The sequence below is a fragment of the Phaethon lepturus genome, unplaced genomic scaffold (assembly GCF_000687285.1).
Source record: "Phaethon lepturus isolate BGI_N335 unplaced genomic scaffold, ASM68728v1 scaffold3165, whole genome shotgun sequence".
Classification (NCBI taxonomy): Eukaryota; Metazoa; Chordata; class Aves; order Phaethontiformes; family Phaethontidae; genus Phaethon; species Phaethon lepturus.
The window spans coordinates 72,577-87,704 of NW_010538187.1; the positions used below are offsets into that span (position 1 = coordinate 72,577).

General features: G+C 42.5%; 1 protein-coding gene across 1 annotated transcript in view; it reads left to right on the forward strand.

Moving 5' to 3' along the window:
• ADCY9 (adenylate cyclase 9) overlaps positions 1-13,313 on the forward strand; it is a gene marked incomplete at its 5' end in the record, with an annotated part of 85,884 nt that extends 72,571 nt beyond the window's left edge. Inside the window, 4 exon segments of the mRNA XM_010286694.1 lie at positions 580-739; positions 3,769-3,917; positions 6,113-6,154; positions 12,068-13,313. Coding sequence (XP_010284996.1) covers positions 580-739; positions 3,769-3,917; positions 6,113-6,154; positions 12,068-13,256 — 1,540 coding nt within the window.
• Positions 13,314-15,128: the final 1,815 nt, after the last annotated feature.

Below are 15,128 nucleotides of genomic sequence, written 5' to 3' on the forward strand. Positions count from 1 at the left end.
GGTTGACGATGTCCCTGCTCGCTGCAGGGGGTTGGACCGGATGGCCTTGAAGGGTCCCTTCCCACCCAAACCCTTCTGTGAGTCCATGACTGATCTGTTAGCGGGGTACAGCCCTGCTTCGCAAACGTTCCTGATGTTCTTTCAAGTAATTTTTTTTTAACTTGCCAAAGCTTCCCCTCTCCCCGCCTGCTTTAAGTTCTTAAATTTTTTAAATTTTTAAATTTAAATTTTTAAATACTTACGAAGGGAGAGGAGCCTTTCCTAGGCTACGTTCCAAGTAAGTGGAAATTTGGGGTTCGGTTTGTTTTCTCAAAGCCCACCGTCCCTCTTGCCCTCCCTCCCTTCGCTCGCACCCCTTGCCGCAGCAAACACGTAATAATAATAATCCATTTTTCAGCCGTCTTTCGGCAAAAGTGGATTATTTCCTGCGATTACCACCAGGGGCTGCGGCACATCATGAGTTGTGATCGCTCATACGGTCCGGGTGAAGGATTTGGAGTTATGTCGTTACAGGTAAATCGGATGTATGAAGTGATGCGCTGCAATTAATGCTTCGATCTGTGGTTTCCTGTGTTCCAGAATGGCGTTCTTTCTGGAGGAGGTGATGACTTGCACCAAGCGTCTCCTGGAGGTGATATCTGGCTGGCTGCCTCGACATTTTTTCGGTGCGATCCTGGTTTCCCTCCCAGCTCTCGCAGTTTTTTCACACTTCACCTCCGATTTTGAAACAAATATACATGTAAGTTGTCGAACTCTTGTTTCACGATCTGACGGTTTGGATCTAACAAAGCTTGTTGCTCGCCTGCCTCGTGCTTTACATCTGTTTGATACACATCCCTGAGAGGGATAAGGCTTTTGTGTGTGGTGAAATGCCTGGTTTGTTATGTAAATACAGTCACTTGCTTCTTTGAAAAGTGATATAAAAGAGGAGAGGGATACCTATAAATACCTGCCTGCATACGTACTCTTTTTTTTTCACTTGGACCAAACACTTCTGCGGGTGTTTATTCTAGATAACAGTGGCGTATCCCAGGCTTTTCGTTGCCTTCGCTCCGGTTTAGATGGAGGGTTTGTAGTCGGAGGTGCTGTGTATACATTAAAAACTTTGCATGTGCCTTGGTGAATCGCGGCAGCGAGAACAGCATTATAGCAGCGGGTGTTTCTTCTTTGCAGAGTTAGATGGAGAAACTGAAAGGAGAGAGCTCGCAGTACGTAGAAATGACTGCCCCGCGGGGATGGCTACGGGAACACCATAGCTGTCTTCTGAAAAAGGAGCGGAGAGAGACTGGTGTATTTAGCCCAGCCACAGAAAGGTCCCCAGGGGATTTGGTGTCTCCTTCGTAAAAACATTCGAAAAGGGAGAACACGGGGTTAAATATTGAGGAGGGGGAAGAACAGTGTAATTTAAAGGCTAACTGTAGCATAAAATCAATGCTTAAAAACTGTTTGTGAATACTGTGGACTGGAACTGGAGAAGAAAGTTTCTTCCTCTGCAAGTTTCTCTAAGGTAGCACAGTGTACAGTCCTTCCTTTCCAGGATCTTCAGGGGATTCTGTTTCACAAATCTCTTGCTGTTTCAGGGTCCTGAGCATAGGTGACAACCAGATCCTTGTCGTTCTTCCTATCACAGTTTATTACTGGGTGTTGGGAAGTGTTTGTTCCATGGGAGCGTGTGGACCAGATGTTTTTTGGTCCTTCCTGATTTACACATGTATTCCATGGTTATCACAGTCACAGAAAAGTGTATTTGATAATCTTTCACATCCCATGTTTAAAATCATTCGGCAGCTTTTACCTTTTGTGAATTATAGTTAACTATTTCTAAGCTGTAAATTTTACTTTATTTTATTTTCAGTTTAATGGTGGTCTTCCTCCCTCATGACTACCAGTAAACTAATTGTAGGAGTGTTTTCCTCACAGTGAAGGGAGCTGAAAACCTTCGAATCTCTCAAATCCTTCCACTGGTTTTTATATCATTCCATTCATCACCATCCTTGATCATATCTCCAAACGTTTAAAAAAAAAAAAAAAGTTGGAAGAATAATTTTTCGAGTGTATTCTCGATACCTGTTCAGATCAGCTTGTTAGTCTATAAATGCTTCAGGCAGCAGCAGTAAGATGGTGGTGTTCATCACCAAACTGAGAATGAACTTGGCTTTCTTTCTTCTTGCAGGTCCTCCAGAGTCGTGGGGTTGTTGGCTCACTCTCCAAGAGATGTCCCAACTCGTCTTGTGCTCAGTGTTTCAACAATCATGGAGCTCTAGGAAATGGAGTCAATCTATAGAGGGTCAGGTAAGTGTCATATTTTACTATGACATGGTTTTGCGAAGTTTTTTTTTATTCATAGCATTTTATACCCTCCCTGGATATAAAATAATTAAAATCAAAATTAACAAAAAACAGCAATGAAAAAAAAAAAAACTTTCCAAAGCCATGCATACATAGTAAAACACAGCACGTACTGACCCTCTATAGGCTGGCTTCATGCTGGGGCATCACTTGGAGTGAGAACCAGTGCTCTGCCACTTTAGGAGACCTGAAATGGGGGGAAAAAAGTAAGTTTAAATTATGGTTTTTTACGGACACTTCTGAAATTCCTTTTTTCCATTTTTGAGACACTTAAAAATCAACAACTGTGCTTGTGGTTTAAAAATGGTAAATTATGTAAGGTTTTTTTCCCATATGCTGTGTCTGCTTCTGAATCATATGCTTATTTGTTATGCTACAGTATTGCTAATCTGCAGGCTCTGCGCTTCAGCTGTAAAGGAAATGTAAAATGAGAGAGGAAGGGAGAGGATGATCATTTGATACTGTAAAATGCAGTATATAGCTAGAGCAGGACTCCGTAATGCAGTTGTGGAGTCTCTGTTTTAGCTTGGATGGTCATGAATATTCTTGATAAAACCAAAATTTGTGCATCAGCTTGAGAGTTTTGACCACTGTAAGATTGTATCTCGGGGAAATGAAGGCATTCTGGGGAATACATCCATCCTGCCCTTCCTTTTCTTTATCCAGTGAAGATATGGAAAGGGAAGGAGTTTTGTTGGGTTGTGGGTTGGGGTGTTTTTGAGATGGGACATTTGGAACAGAAAATCTAAAACTGTCCTTTCAAATTGGCGCAAGTGGTGGCATTACCGAGCATCAGTTGACAACGACTGATACCTGCCCTTCGTTACCAAACTGGGTTTTTTCTTTTTTGAGTTCACCTGCTGTTGGCCGGTACGATACTGTCCTCTAAGAGGTGTTTTTAAGGGTAGGCAGTTGGGCGAAGTTTTTGAGGACGAATGTGTTCCACATTTTTCAATGCAGTTGACGTCCAGTTTAAAACAGACGGGTTCTGACCCCAGTAACTGAGAGGAGGTTATCATGAATGTTTACCCTCTTTTTTCTTTTCTTTTTTCTTTCCTTTTTTTTTTTTTTAATTAATAAGAAGAGGCACTGAGCTTTTTGCAAAGGTAAGCTGAAGGTATTGAAAGTTACTGAAATAACGGTTGTGTAATGCAGTAATACCAAACTGCATCTAGGGAAAGTTGTGACAAACTAGCTGTGCTAAAAGTTTTCTTGCTCTTTGAAGGGAAGACCTCCGTCTTCAAGTGCTGTCTCCTGACACAGACACTATGAGGGATTACTTACTGTGCATATAATACAGGCAAAATTAGATCCTTCTCTTTTATATCAGACATTCTTTAATTCACGCTGGCATTTATGGTGCAGAAGGGCTCCAGTCAGCAAGAAGAAGCTAACTCACGCTCTCTCTCTCCGTTGCAGTACTCCATGTTTATGTGTTGCGCGATTCTGATCACCATCGTGCAGTACTGTAACTTCTGCCAGCTTAGCTCCTGGATGAGATCTCTGTTGGCAACCGTAGTGGGAGCAGCGCTTCTCATTCTGCTCTACATCTCCTTGTGTCCAGACAGGTGAGCATCACGCCTTAGCACTCGTACACCGTGTTTTAGATGAACAAATTTGCCTTCCTTCCACCGGTGAGGTGAGGCTCTAGTGCATGGCATTTTAGTATCTGCCGTGAATTTCTCCTCCCAAATCAAATTGTTAAGTTTGAGATGCTGGAGTTCTGGTTTTTTTTTTTTTTTTTGGAAGGATTTCAGGATGATATCTGAGGGACTCGTTTCTGCAGTCTGTGTTGAAATGACACGCTGTCCTCAGCTGATGTGTTTCTAGGGCACACTTATCAGACTCTCAGAATTGCCTTTCACTGTTTGTTTGAAAATCTGTTTTATTAAGAAATTTCTGAGGCATTTGTTCCCCCACACCCCTCTAGATTTATTTTTGCCCTTAGGAATCATGTCTTTCTTCCACCTCCTTCCTCCAGCAGTTTTCCACTGTGGAAGGCAGGCGTTTACATTCAATAGGATTGTAATACCCTGTTTCCTTTCTCACTTCCCTGTCTTTCCAGAAGACACTGCACGGCAGTAACCAGAGGAATCAAGTTGATGCAGTTTCTGTCCAGTAACCTGAAGGCTTTTCAGTTTTTCCTCTGATAAGCAATTTTCCCCGTAGGAGAACTTGTTTGCAGTATTCTCCTTCTGCTTTCCTGCCGAGAGAGTCAAGGGAGTCCTTCCAGCCATCCACTCCTATTGTTAAAATTTTATAATCAACTTCTCAGTGGCTTAAGAAATATCCTAACCTGTGGCACTCTTACCATAATGTGGACTTTGCAAGGACTTTTTATGCTAGATCATCCTAGTTCCTATCAAAAGCCTTTCCTTTTACCCTTCTTCTGCTGAATCATATGGTGAAAAACACAAAAAAAGGGCCCAAACAAGCCAAAAAGAGTTTGCAGATATGTGTTTTGTGTGAATATTTAGCTTTTGATCCCGTCTTCAGGTATCTTCAACGGTGTCTTTTAATCTTCATCTAAGTTATATTAAAAAAGGCGGAATAAAAGTCACCCCTTAATAGCTGCTCACATCTGTAGTTTGGAAGTGGCTGTAAGGGTTGTAGGAAGAAGGTCTTTCCGTGGGGAAAAAACCCCAAACTTGGAACTGGAGTCAGCTGACAAATGGTTTCTGTATCACATTAGACTAAAGAAAAAGCCCTTTCTTGTCTCTCTGCAGAGCACTCGGGCAAGGAGTGCAGGATAGTTCCTCCTAGCTTCAGTGGAGGGGTGTAGCAATGCCTCCCCTTCCTCATCTTTGATTTGTCCCTTTGTTGTAGTTATCTGGCTTTACAGATGGGCAAAGTACAGAAATCATGGAATACGTTGTTATTTCATCTTTTAAAAATAAGTATTTTAAATAATAGACAGAACTGTGCAACCGCAGATCTGAAAACGTGATTCATGGAACTGATCATGAACAAAAATAATACAGGTTGAATCAGTGAGACCCATAACTTTCGTTTGTCGATAATAACTTTGTTGTTCCTCTCTTGTCATTATAAGTCTGGACAATATTTTTTGGTCACAGTCATAATTATAGCTTTGTATGCATCACAGGCAAATCCATTTAGCAGATTTCTTTACTTCTTTTTCCAAAAGTACAGCTTTCTATGCATCACAGGCAAATCCATTCAGCAGATTTCTTTACTTCTTTTTCCAAAAGTAACTGATCTTGAGAGTTGTAATACTTGATTGAGAAACTATAATGCAAGTAAACACAAAAATTGCTTGAACTATTTACTTATTTTCTGTAATGGTATTTTCAAAAATAGGCTTTATATCCGTTTGGGGGTTTTTTGGGTTTTGGGGAGCGGGGTTTGGTTTTTTGTGGGTTTTTTTTTTTAATCTTTGTATCGTGTGGTGAGATAAGATGAAGGCATAACTGGGTTTTAGAGGTCTGAAATTGCTTTTCCACGTTTCCAAGGTAAGATTGGATTGTTTAACAATTACTCGTTCCAGGCATCGTCTTGACCGTGTTATCATCAGTTACCCTTCAGAGGTGTTTGCATCTCTGTGTCTGACTGTGGTTGCTTCTTCCAAGGGAGAAAAAAGTGCAGATAAGTCACGTTCAAACAAAGTTTGTCCGAAGCAGATCAAGCGTGCAATGCAATTACTGGTCCTACGGTTTACATAATACAAAAGTTGAAAATGCTAACTGAAATTCTGGCAGAATGCTTTAATTTTCCTTCTGATATCAATGCTTTTTTATTTCAGCTCCGTGGAAACTTTTCATCTAGATTTGGCACAGAACTTTAGGTAAGCTTTATATAAAATTACCATCTTTACGTTTAGGGAATGAAGCATTTTCAGTCAATTATACGTAGCAAAACTTCTCATCGACAGTAATGCACTTGGGAATTCAGCAAATTGGATCAGGAAGTTGTGTTTTAGCTCCTTGTGTACATGATTTCCTTTACAGAGGACTGGGGTATGACCAAAAATCATCAGAGAGCTGACGCTGCAGTCGGAGTTGCGTAATGCTGTTTTCTTTTTAAATTTGACTTCTAGGAAATAGAACTATGGAGGAGCTATTGAAAACAGTATCTCTTTTTCTAGTAGTAGGAGTTTTTAACCCATTAGCTCTACATCACGAGCTATTTATTTTATTGCCTCGCTTTATCTGCACCATTCAGGAGTGTGCTGAGTTGGATGCTATCCACAGCTGGCCAGGTGAGATTTCCCTGTGGCAGAGGAACTTCAGCTGAAAAGGCTGGCTTCACCAGCGCGGAGACATGCCGGCGATGACGGTCTGGGTGCTGTCTGCCACCCCGAGCTCCCTTAGGCAGAATAGCAAGTCATGTCATCGAGAGCAAATGACTTGTAAACAGACTTCTAAACAAAGAGACAAAAAGCTTTTCCTGGGTCATTATTAGCCCCTTATAGACCAAATCGTTAAAGATTCACCCTGATTATTTCGGTGCTGAACTTCTCATCGTTTTAGTGCAAGCTTTGCAATATTTAAAGTGTTTTTACTGGTCGTTGGTGTTAGAAAAGTATGTGTTTGCTAATTGCAAATTTGGGGGCAATACTGGGGAAATATTGTACTTGATTGGACTAATGACCCTGTGAATATGTGACTCGGTAATTCGTCTGAAGTTTGTATTCAGGAGGATGCTGCTTTTACTGGGGAGTACGTATCAAAACAAAATTGCTTCTTAAAAATATCATCTACAGGAATTCTGTGGTACAGAGAGATAGTAACTGTGCTTTCAGGGTATTTATTCACCAAGAAGTTAGCACTTACTACGGTGGATTTTTTTATTTTTTTACGTCGGTTTTCTTGTTTGTATGGCTTTGATTCACGAAAGACAATTTCATTTTCGTAACGGAATTCCATTTTGCTACAGCCAGAACGGAAAGCTAAAGCCGAAAGAACAGAGGTAGCTTGATTTTTTTTTTTTGGGGGGTAAGCTAAAACACCTGAAGGGAACCTGCTCAAAATGCAATGTACGAAATATTAAAGCATGGTGATCACTGAAAGTAACGCCTTAGGATTAGCCTGAATTTGGATCTTTAGTGCTTTATTAGTAGTTTGTGAAATCACCGAACCTTTTGTGCTGCTCAGAATTACAAATGTCTTGCCCAGCATTGACATGGGCTTAGCAGGCTCCTGACCAGCTGCTAATCGCTAATAAATAATTCATTCTGCCCTTAATAATTGACAGCCCAGTCTTCCATTCGGTGACTATTTCTACATCTCCATTTATTAGAAACCTGGCCAAAAAATTAGCTGTGTCAAGCATAGTTTGCATACAAATATTTTTCTTCCGTGAACGTATTATGGAACTTCTAACTCAGGACAAACGAAGGTAAAAGCGGGTAAGAACCCAAACCGTGCAGGAGATGTTGGCGCAAACAGATCTGCCTGCTTTGCAAATCCTAACCTGTGACTTAAATACCAAAGAAGGCAGCGACCAAATTGTCTGGCTCGTTAAACGTTTCTAAAGCTTCGCTTTAAGCTTTTTATTACGAGCTGTGCTAGATTTGCGCTTGGACGGTCGTTCCTTTGGTTGGGGGAAAAACTGCCTGTACGTCGTGTGCGCGTCAGTACTACGTAGCGCTGCCCTTCCTGCGCGTCGGCCGTGGTTTTGGCAGGTTAGTTGGTCGCTGTTTCTGTTTTAACGCAGGAACTGTGTCAGCCCAGCGTCGATTCTGTTAACGGTCCAGACTCCGCTGAGCTGAAGCTGCTGGAACTTACAAATCGACGCGAATGCTTCTACGTGTTGGAAGTTACAGGAGAGTTAATCCTATCCTGTTTCTGCCATTGGTCTGCGACAGAATTTGGCATCGCTTTTCAGGGGTCTTCTAACGTACCATATTGAATGCCACAGTTCTAGAGTTCCGTACAAACCCAATTTCCCCTTTCTCCTGGTGAGGGGCTAATAGAAAGTTGAAACTCCCTTATCCTAACAGACGTTTTTTGCTGTTGCTTTCTCCCTGAATTAAATACATAAAAAAGGTTCCTTGCTCACCCCAGTCAGCACAAAAGCTTTTCCTGTGTTCTAAGAGGGGCAAACTTACTTGTTTTGCATGCCTTTAATGAGGTTATTCTTGATCGAGGATTGAGATCATTATTAATGTTACGTGGGAAGGGAGGTAGTAGTAATGGTAACGAAGTCTTAGCACAGAGTTCATCTCGGACTGTCCACACTGTGCTCAATAAATCAAAATACGGAATTTGCCTCGTGTTCCCGACAGACTGGTTCTTCAGCCCAAAGGAGATAACGACCATAAACGCGGTCTCTAAGCAGGAAATATTTCTCAGTTTTCCTTCATTTCTTATCTCGGAGCAGGTAGGGTGTATCATTTCCCGGTTTGTGACGGCTCGAGGAGGAACGGTGATAGGCCACTTGAGGTGGAAGACTAAAATCGCTTGATAGTAGAGAGGTTTTTTTTTATATGCATCCACTATATGTTCTTCACCGAAAGCAGCTGTTTGGTTTCCCCTTGCCGCACTCTTCCGCCATTCCATTCTTTTTTAAGATTTAGCAGGCATGCATCCTCTTCAAGTACAGCAAGATACCCAAATCCAAACATAGGTTACTGGCTCAGAAGCAAAACGGCTTTCCAAAAACCTTTATAAGTGGAAAGCCATTATCTTCATGATTTGTGATCAAGCCAAAGGAGATTCTATCTCCGGAGTTCTCACTTGTTCCCTATTCAACATACAGCCTGGATGAAGATGCCAAATTAATAGTTAGGTGTCTGTGCCAGGAAGCACTTCACCAGTTTGAGTTAAAGGAACATTCTCACTTTAGGATTTCAATCTGAATGACTTTTAAAATTAGTTTGCTGCTGCAGCAGCTCATGAAAAGTAGAGCTTAAAAAGGTTTGGGTGGGCGTGATCCTTTCTGTTACAGGTGCGTGGGGTTTTTTTTTTCTTTTCATTCTAAAGGGTAACTTCAGGTCATCTTTGCTAACTGCCTGTGTGAAGATGATTTATAGTCCTGTAGGTCCTGTAACCTGGTCGCTGCAACGTCCAGAAATTGGCTTTCCAAATGAGTGAGGTGTAATTGCTCCCTCCTTCAGGCTGGCGTTTTTGTACTGACGCTTGCAGCAGTCACATCGTGATCAAAAACGCCTGCTCTGGAGAAGATACTGCACCTTCTTCTTTTCTGAGATACTAACCCATTACCTTATTAATGAAATCAGGTCAGCTTACAAGTGAGTCACTCGTTTCCCATGCAGATCTCTGAGGTTTGTACACCCACGTGGGAAACAAGGTCAGGCCACGCTTGAGGAGATGATTGAGAGCGCGCAGATGCCGGTGCTTCAGGAGCGGTGAATGAGAGGCGGCGGTTTCTTCTTAAAAAGCAGGTCTTGCGTCCGACACAGGCCACTTCTTGTAACCCAAAATTTGTGGCGCTTGCCTGATTCATTTAAGAGGAATTCAGGTATTTTGAGGAGTATTTTCTACAATAAGCTGTAAATAAAAAAGCTTTTAATGACTTAAATAAATCCCTGTGGCAGGGATGTTTGATGTTAGAGCAGATTATCTGGATCAAACTTGTACTCTCAAAGGAATAACATGTCATTGCTCGGATCCTCTAGCAGATCTCGTCCCAGAAGATACGGAAAATAATGAACTCTTCAGAAAAGAACCTGAATCGTGCTCCTTAACTGAGAGTCATTCCTCGCCTTCTCCAGCCTAATTTAATTTCTAAGATCTTTTCTTTTACTTATCCTCTCCTCATTTTGTTTCAGAAGCCCATCAAACTGGGAGGATGTTCTGCCACCTGCAAAATAGGCAGCAAGGATTGTACTTCGGGAATTGTTAACATTCTAGTCATTAATGACTTAGTCTTTGTCTGAGTCTCTGACTTGCCTTTCTAGGCAGAAAGTGAATAGGTTCATAACAGAGCTTCTGTTGAGAAAAAGTAGTTGTATGGGAGAAAGAAAGGAGCTTTATTACAGCAACGCACCGGCAACTTCGGGAACCTGATTGTAGGGACCTATTCTGTGAGTTGGGCGTAATCTCCTTTTGTTCTTCCCGTGGGGCTTTTTTTAATATCAAATCAATAAAATGAATATACCTTCACTTCTCCCGGGAGAAGTATATTTATGGTTGAAAACAAAAGGAGTAATTTCCAACATAATACGCGGTCTTATCTTTAATCTGAATTCAACCTGTAAGCTCTCTATTGTAAATATTTTACTTACGGCAAACTTTTTCTCCTACAGGCTTACTACGATAAAAGCTAATAGGTCCAAACAAAGACCGTAGCCCATACAACTGTTTTCACAGATTGTGCACATCCATCTCTTTCACAACGGCGTCATGTTTTTGCTTCATCACGCTTTTCTGTCAGTCAGATATTTGAACATTCAGAAAAAGAACGTGGGTCCATAGTACAGCTCAGCTGCTAAAATGTCTGCTTTGATTTCAGAAGTGGAAGCGTTGGACGTAACGAAACAAATTGAACTTAGAAATGTTTTCACGTATTACAGAAACAAATTTAGTCTTCTCTTCTTGAGCTGTTGCTACAGTTGTGCTTTGAGTTTTAATCTCTTCTGCTAACATTCCTGCAAGGAGAAAGGTTGATGTGCTGCTTTCCCTTATCAAACCATCTCTTAACTTGAAAAACTTCAGCTTGTGTCTGCTGATGTCAAATCTTAAGCTTTGGCGTAATTTTGTAGAAAAAAATTGCAGTTAAGTGACTCCAGACATCACTGCATGCCAATCTGTCTGGGTTTAGACTTAGTTTCTAGGATGCCATAGGTGGTGTCTTCTCAGATTAAAGTGGTGTCTTTGCATCTCTGCAGAAAGTTGAGATTGTAGACTGCAGATGTCTCCTTCTTAAGGGCGGTTTGGCACTGGAAGCATCTTCCATCAGTGCTTCGTAATCTGCACAGGCAGTCGACGAATTGTCAGAAGGATTTGAAATATTACTCTCAATCTATGTGAGACATGACTTTTTTTAATTTTCTTTTTTTTTTATCTTGGCACTTTGAGAAACTTTCTGTCTCCGCTGTAAGAAGCTTTGGTGGTTATAATGTACAAAAGATGTCAACCCAGAGCTCCATATTCTCTGCTTTCACTCAGGAGACATGCAGTTCTCCATCAAGCGTCTTGTACAGGGTTATCTTCTTCCAAAACCTTCGCCTGTTAACGTTAAAGGCAAATTGCAAAGGTTGCTGGTCTTTGAGCAGACAGGGGAAGAGCACGACGAGTATATAAAGTAGATGTTTCTGAGTATTGGAGGCAATACAAAAAAACCAGTAAATTCCACAAAACTTACACGCACACATCCCCCATACAGACATACATGTGCACGCATGTGTCTAAACACACATGGGGGCATTATTAAGCGTTTTTATATGCATATTTACCTGTAGTGCTTTTAGTTACGTATTTAGATCTAACGATAACCGTTTCTTTGGTAAAGTCCTTAAAATAAGGCTACCGTAAAGGCTGGGCAATTTCTGTGTTGCTGAACCTGATGATAGGCCTTTAAGGAAGCACTCAGTGAGTTTAAGAATGAAATTTATTCTTTAGCGTGCTTAACAGCAGATAGAGTTATCGAAGCCTCTTTTATAATTTAGTTTGTAACGTACACTTCCTACGCTTTTTTTTTTTCCTAGAAAAGGATTTCTTTACTACAGAGCAGTGCCCCAACTCTTGTGTTTTTAAATGCAGCTTTCATGTTCTTCCCTTTCTTCTGCTTCCAGCTCCAGAAAAAGTCCATGCAACAGTTCGGTGCCAAACGACACGAAGAGGCCAGCAGACCTGATCCGTCAGGAGGTGATTTTGGTTTCCTTCCTTCTGCTCCTCCTGGTCTGGTTTCTGAATCGAGAGTTTGAGGTCAGTTACCGCCTCCACTACCATGGAGATGTGGAGGCTGATCTTCATCGCACCAAAATTCAGAGCATGAGGGATCAAGCTGACTGGTTGCTGAGGAATATTATTCCCTACCACGTGGCTGAGCAGTTGAAGGTTTCCCAGAGCTATTCCAAAAACCACGACAGCGGCGGAGTAATCTTTGCAAGTATCGTGAACTTCAGCGAGTTCTATGAAGAGAACTACGAAGGAGGCAAAGAGTGCTACCGAGTCCTGAATGAATTGATTGGGGATTTTGATGAGCTGCTGAGCAAACCGCATTACGGCAGCATTGAGAAAATCAAAACGATTGGGGCAACCTACATGGCTGCTTCAGGACTGAACACCTCGCAGTGTCAGGACAACAACCATCCCCATGGACATTTGCAGACCCTTTTTGAATTTGCCAAAGAAATGATGCGAGTGGTGGATGACTTCAACAACAACATGCTGTGGTTTAATTTTAAACTTAGGATTGGCTTTAACCACGGCCCCCTCACCGCTGGGGTCATTGGCACCACCAAGTTGTTGTACGACATTTGGGGTGACACTGTGAACATTGCTAGCAGAATGGACACCACTGGCGTCGAGTGTCGTATACAGGTGAGTGAGGAGAGCTACCGCATCCTAAACAAGATGGGGTATGACTTTGACTATAGGGGGACGGTCAATGTGAAGGGGAAAGGTCAGATGAAGACCTACCTTTACCCAAAATGCATGGACAACGGGATCGTGCCACATCACCAGTTGTCTATATCTCCAGACATTCGGGTTCAAGTGGATGGCAGCATTGGGCGATCTCCGACGGACGAGATTGCCAACCTGGTGCCTTCTGTACAGAATTCTGATAAGATAGCCCATGGCACAGATAACTCAGAAACCAAGGACATCCTTCCTTCCGCCAAGAAGCTCCAGAAAGATGCGGTGAAGGCAGAGGAGAGGTGCAGGTTTGGCAAAGCCGCGGAGAAGACTGACTGTGAGGAAGCGGGAACTGAGGAGGTCAATGAACTGACAAAGCTAAATATCTCTAAGAGTGTATGATGCACTGTCAGAGTTGCATGAAGTGCTCTGTCAATAGAAACACAAAGACATTCGCAATTGGCAGTTTTCTTTTTCAAGAGAGACCTTCTCAACACCTGGGTTGTACGTTTGTTTTCATTTCAGCGCCTGGTGCTGTGTGGATCACAGCTCTTCAGGGCTTGTTTTCATCCATCTCTCTCCTCCATGCCCCAAATCACACCCCCAGCTCCCCAACTCCCTGTGCAACCATCCTACAGCTGAGTAGAGGATATTAAGTGCCTTCAGATATACTCCATTGGACTCCCTGTCAAGGTACAGAGGCCCCAAGTGAAATCATAGCTTTGGGTATTTATCTAATTTTAAAGAAAAGAAAAGCTGTGGTTATATCACTTTTATTGTTGTTTCTCACAAAACACTTTTTTTGGCTAATGCAACTCCTTGGGTTTTTTATATCTCTCTGAACAATGTTTTACTGTTATCAGACCTTTTGTATGTAAACACACAGACAAATGTGCATGTATCTACCATATGAGACTGACGTAAAGTGCCAGTAATGTACCACAAAAGAATGTCTGGGCCGAGGGGGTGACACAATTTGACTTTGTGTTGGGCTGGAGGAGGAGTTCTGCAGTGGCTCAACATTTAGTTAGAGTAGGCTGAACAACTGCTGTAGTTTTATTCTCCTTTACCGATGCTTTCTTCAACCTTAATGTGCCATTGTGTGCTTTGGATACACTTCTTTTCCATATAGCCAATGAGTTACCGATATTTGGGAATGGAATAAGGGTTCGGACATCACCAGCTCTCAGGACAGGTTTCCAGCAGCAGACGAGTGACCGCGAGAGTGTTAACAATTCAGGTCTTGCGAGCCTAAAGCAGTTTCGTGTTACTCTGAATTTGCGAAGGTAGGTAGAGTTGGTAACTCTTAAGCTTGGTCGGATTTGAGAGAGAGAGAAAAGCGAAATAAATGTTTTGGGAATGCCTTTATTTATTTTATTTATTTTATTCCTGGATTTATTTTGGCCGGGGGGGTTTGTGTGCGGAAGGGATCGGGAGAGATGAATTGGTAATTGGTTTAATAAGAGTAATAAGATGGTGTTTCAGCCTCTTTGAACTACCAGCCACTGTGAGGATGCTACCTAGGCAATATTTGTCTCAAAGCTGGTGAGACTTCCGAAGCCGCCAAACGCGATTGAGTTATCCCAGCTTCCCTCCGTACTGGATCAATGGTGCTGCACAGTAGCCTTCAGGATTTCCCCCCACGCTGTGCTTTTGCAGCAGGGAGTAGCACAGCACGCTCCCTGCGTGCCCCTGAAAGCAGGAATAGGGAGAATAGTCCTTTCTAGTGAGCTGAGAAGCACAACAATTTTCCCAGCCCTGCAGGGAGCGCAGGAACCTGCTTTTGGGGAGGGGGACCTGCAGGCTGGGGGCCTTAGACCGTAGCGGTTTGCCCTCCGCACGCTCCCATCACCTCCCTCACCTGCGCTTGATGCCCCGCTTCGGATAACACTGATCAGTTCAGCTAACTCCTCGCGACGCCAAATAAAAATGCAAGGATTTTTATGCCCAAAATGAGTTCGTTAGCCAGGGAAGAGCCGGTGAAAGGCAGTGCTGCGCGCTCTGCGCATGGGCGTGTGTTGAATTCTTTCCCTCTGAACTGCATTCAGAACACTTTGATGCTTCTTTTTTATTCCCGATGTGATTTTTCGGCGTTCAAGTAATAAACGTCTGCCTTGTGAAGCTCCTATTCAGCTATTTGAGATCCACCTCCACTCCACGGTCAGCACGGAGCCCTCGAAGCCTTTGTCAGATGTAAATCTGTGAGATTTCGGAGATCTCTGTTAGTTAAACAAGACTCTGCACGCTGTTCCCCCACGAGCTGCTGTTCAGGCA